The 10073-nt window shown below is 19.2% G+C and overlaps 1 protein-coding gene across 2 annotated transcripts in view; it reads left to right on the forward strand.

The window, feature by feature from the left end:
• LOC102680485 (growth factor receptor-bound protein 14-like) overlaps positions 1 to 10073 on the forward strand; it is a 60212-nt gene that overhangs the window by 18306 nt on the left and 31833 nt on the right. For both annotated transcript variants that reach the window (XM_006622764.2, XM_006622765.2), the window contains exons 3-7: positions 2793 to 2968; positions 4024 to 4183; positions 5393 to 5523; positions 6514 to 6600; positions 6702 to 6833. In XM_006622764.2, the coding sequence (XP_006622827.1) occupies positions 2793 to 2968; positions 4024 to 4183; positions 5393 to 5523; positions 6514 to 6600; positions 6702 to 6833 (686 nt within the window). The remainder of the gene's footprint in view (positions 1 to 2792; positions 2969 to 4023; positions 4184 to 5392; positions 5524 to 6513; positions 6601 to 6701; positions 6834 to 10073) is intronic.

A 10073-nucleotide genomic window follows, 5' to 3' on the forward strand; every position in this document is an offset into this window, starting at 1 on the left:
TAACTAATATCTTAATCCTTAACTACTAAAATGTTGAAACTTACACAATTGCTATAGGAAGTTTCACGGATAGCTAATATTTATTGTATTATTATGTATGATATATAATATCAAATAAAAATCAAATTCAATTATTTTTATTTTATATTAATAAGAAAAAATCCAAATTGAAGAATTGGAAATATATTGAAAATCTTTTTTTTTTATAATTATCTATAATCATTATTTATGTCTTTTTAATTATAATTAATTTATGAAATTGATTTCTGTTTTCTTTTTAATAATCTTGTGAATTCTTTTCACAAAAAGTATGAAAAGAAAATTAATAATATTTTGAATAAAAATAATTTTGAAAAGAATAAAATTAAATATGAAAAGAATAAAATTACAAAAAAAAAATCAGATTTTTTTTTATTTTCAGCAGACAAATTATATAAAAGAAAAACTAATTAATATTCAATTCATAATAAAAATAAAAATAAATAAAAATAAATATAAAAAAGAATTTATAATAATCCTGTTTCGATAAAATATTTTAAATTATTTAGAACAATGAAACAGTAGAAATAAATGAAAAAATGATATACTTATTATAGATGATTTTACAAATGAAAAATAAATTAATCAATCAGCTTATTAATAATTGAAAATATATAAATCTCCAATAATTTTATTAATTGAATAAATTTTATTAATTATTCTAAATATTATTTAAAAATAAATTTTGAATGAAGCAATAAACTTTATTTCTTCAATTTATTAGTTACTTCAATAAATAAAAAACGTAATATCAAAATTGAAATATAATATTTATCGAATAACAATTAATTTTTTAAAACATATTATTTACCAAATAATAATTTGAAATATTTATTTTGAAATTTGTTATTTGAAATAAATTTGCCTGAATTTGAACTTTTTTAAAATGCGAAATCTAAAGTAGTTACTTTTTATGTTTTTATTTTTTTTTAAAAATAAAAAAAAAAGTAAGAATGAAATATTAAATTTTGATACATATGATATTTGATATATACATTAATAAGATCTATATATACACATAATGAGATCTATAACTATTTGAAACTTAAGTGGAATAAAAATTATAATGATTTTTTTCATTTAAAATTATAATGATCTTTTATAATTTCTTTTTTAATGAAAGTTTTTTATTTCCGCTGCAAAAGGAAATCTTTCGATGTGAATATTTCAATAGAATTTATTCTAATTTATTTTACAATTTTAAAGAATTGTAAAAAGTTAAATTATTATATAATGATTTTAGTTTTTGAATATTAATTGTAATTTGAACTGTATTATGTTTTTATTATGTTCTTATGAAAAAAGTAAAATATAATTTGATAATAATATGAAGTATTTAAAATTTATTATTAAATAATAAAGTGATTACATTACAAATTTAGATATTAAAAACAAATTTGAAGAAAGAAGAAAAGAAAAAAAAGATATGATAAAGGTAAAATTTGAAAATGTAAGTCACAACAAGCTTGTCATATTTATTGATCATATAGAAAGAAATTTAGATATGGAATTATAAAAAAAGAAAATAAGTTATGATTGTGTTGTTGCATTCAAGACTATCATTGAAATTCTTTTTTTAATATTTCAATTTATTTCTATTAAAGATTATCTGAATTTTTATTTATCTAATTTTATCTTAATTTAGAAGAATTATTATTTTTGTTTAAATATACATTTTTATTTAATTTTCAAAATTTTTAAAAAATAATATTTTTTTTTTTATTTTGTTCCAAATTAAAAATAATATTTTTATTGTTTTTTTTCTAATTTTTGATACAAAAATTTTAAATATATATAAACATCTCGTGATATATAAACATATCGATTGATCAAGCACTATTCAATTTTACTTATTTTAAAAAAAAATTCAATTCGATATTTTCAAATTTTTATATTCATATCTAGAAAAATTGAAGAATTGATTATTTGAGAAAGTAAGATTATTTGAGCAACAAAAATGTAATATTAATAATAAAAATATAAAATATAATAATAAAAATATAAAATATAATAATAAAAATATAAAATATAATAATAAAAATATAAAATATAATAATAAAAATATAAAATATAATAATAAAAATATAAAATATAATAATAAAAATATAAAATATAATAATAAAAATATAAAATATAATAATAAAAATATAAAATATAATAATAAAAATATAAAATATAATAATAAAAATATAAAATATAATAATAAAAATATAAAATATAATAATAAAAATATAAAATATAATAATAAAAATATAAAATATAATAATAAAAATATAAAATATAATAATAAAAATATAAAATATAATAATAAAAATATAAAATATAATAATAAAAATATAAAATATAATAATAAAAATATAAAATATAATAATAAAAATAATAAGTAATAGACGTATAATAGTTTTAACCAAAAATAATAACAGTATAAATATTTATATATTGAAAAATTAATAAATTCAGCAAAAATCAATTAATAAATAATAAATAAATAAATTTCTTTTGAAAAATGATAAATAAATTATTTAAATGTAAATAATCATTATGAATAATTTATGAAATATAAAATTATTTAATTGCAAATATATTTATAAAATATATAAATATATTTATTATTATATAAATATATTATATAAATTATATATACTATATATATATTTATATAAATATATAATATAACATATTTATATAAAATTATCTAATTATATATAAATATATATAAATATTTTATAAATTACTCTTTCATTTTTTTTTAGATTGGCTACCAAAGATGTGTTCGTGCATGGAGACTGATAGCTCATTCCTTGGTCAATCTGCATGCAGTTACCAACGACTGAATCCAAAAAAGAATCTGTTCTGTTCTTTTGCCCGTGTTTGCACATCAAAAAAATTCGCTCAACAATCAGACGAAAGCGAAGATGACGAAAAACAGGTAAATTATTTTATTTTACATATTTCATCATATTTAAATATGTTATATATTTACTGGAAAAATGACATGATTCTTATTTGGACTTTTCTATTAAATAAAGAAAACGTCAATGTTATTTGTACTTGTTATTACTAGAATTTGTTAAATGAGTTTTAAACCATGAACTTTTAATTTAATGTCCTTATTGATGATTCAAATCATTTAACATTTTTCTTGCAATTGTGAGATGATATTTGAGTATATATCAGTATTTTCCGATGAATCACGATTAAGGAAAATATTATGGATTTTTTAAACAAAATATTTTTATTTCTCCCTATGATTTATAAGATTTTGTGTTTATAATAAACTGTGTTTTTTTGAAATATAAATATTTCGAATATATATATTGTAAATTAAATTAAAAAACATGTACAAAACATATATATATATTATTTGATTTTTTTGATTTTTGAATTGCTATAACTTTAAAAGAAAATATATCGGGAAAATTCGATTCAGATGTAAAAATATTTTTTTTTTCAAAAAAATTATAACGATTCCAAAATTAGAAATTACTAATTAAATTTTGTCAATTGATTTCTAAGTTATAAATAAATATATAAATATATATTTATTTAATTACATTTATTGTATATGTACAATTCTACATAATATATATTAAATTATTTATTAATATATATTACATAATATATATTAAATCTGATTCAAAAATATTAATTACATATTTTGGCGAAAAAATTTAAAATTTTTCAGAATGAAATGAATTAATAATCAATTTAGCTTGTGAGTGATCCATTTAGTGATATATTTATTAAAATTTTTTTAATAAAATAAATATCAAAATATATTACATGTTGTTGAAAGCGAATAAAAATTTGTTCATCTAAAAAATTATAATTAAATCTGATAAATTAAAATATATTTTTTTTTAAATATATTTTTAAAATATATCATTAATTCGGAAAGAGAAACATTGATCTGTAATATAAATCTGTATATAAATCAATATTTTAATTAATAAAAAAAAATTATCTTTTATTGTTGATTCATAGACGGAGGAACTGCGATTTTACTGCGATGATGATACTTCCTACGACATGATCGTTGAGATGAATCTTCGCGTAATCGATTTGTGCGAAATTCTTAAAAGGAAAAAAAATACTATTGAAATCGATTGGACGATCGTAGAAACCTGGCCAGAGCTAGAAATAGGTAACCAATTATTTTGATTGATTACGAAAATTTGTTTGTTTATTTATTTCATTGAGATAAATAATACTCTTATTTTAATTTTCAAAAAAATTATATTTGAATTTATATAAAGTATTAATTTATTCGTGAGACATCATTGCAAAATTCATTCAAAAAGCCAAAACAAAGACAAAAGTTGCTATATAAAAATATCAAATGGTGAAATGAAAAAATTCTAATTGATATTTTTGTATATTTCTACTTTGCAAATTTTTGTGTTTGTTTTAATCTTTAGAATTAATTTTTCAAATATTCATATAATATTTCATGAATATTTGATTCATTAACATTCATGAATATATTGATATCTTGTACACTTCATATATTTTTTAAAAAAATATTTTTTCTTATGGAATTTTTATAGAAAGAAATTTATGAACATTTTATAATCTGTATAATAAAAGTATAATAAAAGTATAATGAAAACAAGTTATTTTAGAATGCATATTAGAAAAAGTTCCATAACAAATAAAACTATCAACTATTAGATATTAGTTATTTTTTATTTAACAATATAATATCATATTATTAATATGATTTCATATAAAATAAAAAATATTATTTAATATTGTTGTTTAATATGTTGTTTAATATTATTATTTTGCATATTTTTGTATTATTGTTGTATTTAATATATGTATTTTTGTTGTAATTATGAATTGTATTGAATATTGAATATTTGTTAAAATGAAAAACTTTTTTAATATTAATGAAAAAAATCTATTCTTTTAATAGAAAAATTTTATATTTTATAAGTTCCATCCAAAATTAAACTTTTATTTTCAAGAATTTTTTTATCTATTCTCATTGAAACTTATAATATAAAAACTTTTTCTAAAAAAGTTCCATAATCCATGTTATAAATATAACTTAATTAAAATGTACATAATTGCTCAAATTCTGATTTATTTATTATCAGATAAAAAACTTTTAAAAATTAAATTATTTTATAAAAGTTAATAAAAATTTTTTTTTATTATTAAAATAAATAAAAAAGATCAGACAAGTTAATTTGAGATAAAACGAATTAATTTGAATATGAATATCATTCTTAAAAGATTGTAAAAATAAATAAGAAAAGATTGTATAGACAATAAAAGAAATAAAATATTATAAAACTATATAAAATATAAAAATAAAATAAAATAGAAATAAAAATCAAAATTACAGAACGTACATTAGAAGATCACGAAGACATTTTGGCTGTGCATAGAGAGATGAAAACATTTTCTGTTAAGCGATCACGAAAATTTTTTTTCCGTCAAGATTATTTTAAGTATCAGTTTTTCCATGATCCAAAGGTGAGTATTTAAATCAAAACGTATTTCTTCTATTGTGCATTATACAATAACTTACATTAATATTCATATTATGTGATAAAGTTTATTATTTTATATATTTATTTATCATAATTTTATTAAATTGATTGTTTTTTTGATATATTTGAACTTATTTAACATGCATATATTTTATATATAATAAAGAATAAATTAAAAAATGTAACATCGTAAAAATAGTATAACAGTTCATTTCTTGTCATTGTTTTCAGTTCATTTTATCGCCAGTGAACAGTGTAATATATAAACATAAATATAAGATTTACGTAAATTGGTTTGAATATCTTTGTGACGATAACTTTCATCATTTTTTTCATTTAATATATTGCTTATTGTACAAAAGATCATATGCATTAAGTAAATAAAATATTAAATATTATACTACAATAAGTGTCCTAATTTATTAAAAAACAATCAATTTCATAATATTATTATAAACAAATCTATAGAATAATAATCTCTCATATAATTATACTATTCAAATATTAATTAATTATTGTAAACTAAACTTATAATTAAATCTTAATTCGAACATGAGATCGTAACAGCATTCGTAACAATTTCATATCACTCGTTTACATTTCCTCGCATTCCTTTTACGTCAGTGTAACATAAGATAACTAATAATTAATTGATTAATCTACACGGAAGCGATAAAAACTCGCATTCGTCGAATTACCGGGATGATTACGAAATTTTGGTATACATTATCATGAATTCGGTCGGTTGGTAATTTAGTTCTATATTCTATATAAGAATAACAGCCTACTTTATCGACTGCGATTCGAGAATTGTTCTTACCGATTGATATAAAACACCAATACGCAGCGTATATCGAAAGTACATATGGTTTCGCTCTCTTGCAACGTTTCTGCAATTCGCGTGAATCCATTATCGTGACGCGTTTACCTTGAATCATTTTCAAAGAATATAAAGAAGAGTTGCGCGTTTCAGCTATTCTCTCCCACTGAGATGATCAAGATTCCAGCCGTCTTTGCGGAAGACTGGGACGCCTTGAACGAAGCGGAAGCCACATTACAAGTGAGTGAAAAATCGATCGATTTTCAAGTCGACACAACTTCGTGCGAACGATCTTTCGATCGTGAATTTGTTTGATCAGTGATTTCTTTCTGACATTTCAGAAATATCTTGAAGACGAAGGTGTAGAATGCCCAGAAGTATTCGGTTTAGCGTGGATACAAAACGGCCGTTTGGACGTTTGGAGAAGAATCCATTTGCTTCTTCGAGATCGAAAGCTTTACCAAACGAAAAAGGTAAGATGATTATCTTTTAAATGCAATACATGTGAACACGAATGATTTTCATTCAATGATCGACAACATTTTAATCACTGTTGCTAATTATCTTTCATCAAAATAATCTTGGTTAGTTGCAATTATTTTAGATTCATTTATTTCTCACATCATCTTATCTTTTATTTTTGTTTCTACTTCCATGTAAAATACGTATATAAATAAAAAGTTGAAATAATTGAATTGTTTAGATTCATGACATGATTGATTTTTCAAACGAATTCTTATGGGAAAAATTATAATTAAACATTTCGATCAATGGAAATAGGTTAGTTTAAGTTTTGAATTGCATTAGCTTTTAAGGTAACAATAACGGAAAAATGATCCGTATTGAGCATCGAAATATGACATTATTTGTGACACGCGATCAACACGCGATCAACACGCGGTAGACACGCGACTCACACATATTTATGGCTTTTATCCAATACCGAGTAAGATCGATCGCAATCTTTCCATTGACGAATATTTTTGGTTCATTTCGCGAAAAACATTTCACAAAATGGAAAGAACTAGATACTTATGCATATTGTTATAAATTTATATAAATACAAATTTAATTATTATAGCTCGAGATTTTTTCGGATATATTCTCAAAAGTCAATTTTATTAATATAATCCTAATCTAATTAACCTAACATGGAACCAGTGAAGTAAATAATGTTATACCAAAACAATAGAATATAAATTTTTTTAAATGCTTGGATTCTTGATTTTTTATCTTTCATTAACTTTCATCTTTTATTTTTTACAAGCGTCATTATTGAAAAATATAAAATAAAGATTAGAATTTTAAGTGTTTAATAACTATGCATATATATGACTTGTAGCCAATTTTAAATTGTGAGATTATACAAATAAATACTACATATACATTAATACTTATCATTTATGCAGATATGATGGATATCTGAGAATATACGCCCCTCACAAATTAAGGCTGATTTACATTTAGATATTATCTATAAACAAATTATTTTTATATATTATATGTTAGTAATAGAATTATTCTTATTTTTATTCTATTGTAAAATTCGGAATGTTATTACCATTTAATTTTAATTAAAATTCAGAGATTAAAAGAATTTAAAATTTTTTATATAACAAAATATGAATGTGTATAATTACATAATAATATTTTGAAAAATTCATTATTGAAAACTTTTATTAGAAAGGAATAATAAAAATGTTAAATTTAAATGATAATAAATTAAGATATTTATCATATATTATTATATATTATATTAAATTATTTTTTTTTATTATACGTTATTATAGAAACATAACAATTTATAATTAAGAAAATTAATAATATTTTTTATCAATTTGAAATCCGAAATCTCTGGGTCAAAATTAGAAAAGAATCAAATAATAAAAATCAAATTATATCAACAAAATCCGAAATCTCTGAATCAAAATTAGAAAAGAATCAGGTAATGTTATCAGATTGTATCGTGAATAATATCGTACATTCATAATTTCATATTTTTTGATGTCTAACTATATTGACTAAGTTGCATGATTTACAAAGTATATTACTATCTGTCGATAGTTTCTATACTAAAGTTACTACTCTATTCTATTGAAAAATTCACAAATGTTATGAATTATTATACAAAAATATGAATAAAAATTTAAAAACGGAAAAGACAAACAAAAGAATGTTAATGTAATTAAATTTTATAATAATAAAATACATATATAATTAACAATAAAGTAATTTTATAAATACAAAAAAAAATAGAAACAAAATTAAAATAATTAAAAATATCTTTTTTTATTATGAATCAATAAATTTAATAATTTATAATTAAGAAACTATTAATCATTTTTTCTATCAACCTAGAAATATTTCCGGTGAAATCAAAGTCTAGAAATGTGTGTTAAAATCAAGATTTCCAGATCAAAACCGAAGAGATCAAAATCTTAGCAATTTCTTATATATTTGAATTATGTATTTTTATATAATCTACTTTATGAATTTTTAAGAACATTTTGTAATTATCTAATTATGTATGTAAATAACGGAGAAAAATAATTGAAGAAGTTTTTTGCGTTTTAATGACTTTAAAAAAATAAAAAAAAATTAGTTTGCGCTAAAATAGCCAATTGTTTCACGAGCGTTGAATATAATATAATTATCATCCTCGTTAATACAAATCTTCTTAGATATTTTTAAGATTGAACTCTGTTGTTAATTTTAATTTTGTTATTATTATTATTATTATTTTATATATATATGTAAATATATATATGTACATATATTTATTTGTTATGGCCTCTCAACTTTCCAAAGATATTCCATAAATATATCGATAACCTCTATATAAATTTTGAATTATTTTTTTACAATTATTATTTATATTTCATTGTTATTTCATTTTCATTCGACTTAATGATATATCGATACTATAAATATTGCTTTAATATTCAATAATCAATAATCGCATATCTTTACTGTATATAATTCGTGGACAAAATTATCTCGGTCAATGTAAATCAGTCTTTACATTAAATATACATATCTACGTGTGCATGGAATCGATCGTCCATTCTCATCATTTATCGATTCACGGCCTTCCTATTTCTGTGTCTCGATCCTTCTTTATCCATATGTTTTTAACTCGTAGAGTCATAGAGCAACGACCATATTAACGGTCATATAAAAAAGAGGGTTGCCGAATAATTTAAAAAAAGGAGAGACACTGCATTATATGAGAAGGTGTTTTGTATTTTGTATCTCTATTTGTTAATTTTATTTAAAATAGTATAATATTTTGTTTAAAAAATAAATAAAATTTAAATTACAATCTAATTTATTCAATTTTTAAAAGAAAAAGAATAACGAATTAAAAATTATTAAATTGTTCTGCGAATTTTTTATTTTATTTATTTTATTTATTAGAAAATTAATTTTAATTTTTTTTCTTGTTAATTTAAATAATATTTATTGATTAATTTATTATTAATATATTAATTAATTTATTATTAATTTAACAAGAGATAGAAATATAATATTCGAAAAATAAATTGAAAATGAATTTCATATTTAATTTCTAATTTATTTCATATTATTTTTAATAGTTAAGCACTATCATGCTACAAAATCATCGTTTTGATCATTCTGATATTATATATTATATTATTATATAGCATATTATAGAGCATATTATTATATATATATATATATATAAAATAGAG

Source organism: Apis dorsata, unplaced genomic scaffold (genome assembly GCF_000469605.1).
Source record: "Apis dorsata unplaced genomic scaffold, Apis dorsata 1.3 scaffold_741, whole genome shotgun sequence".
NCBI classification, from domain to species: Eukaryota; Metazoa; Arthropoda; class Insecta; order Hymenoptera; family Apidae; genus Apis; species Apis dorsata.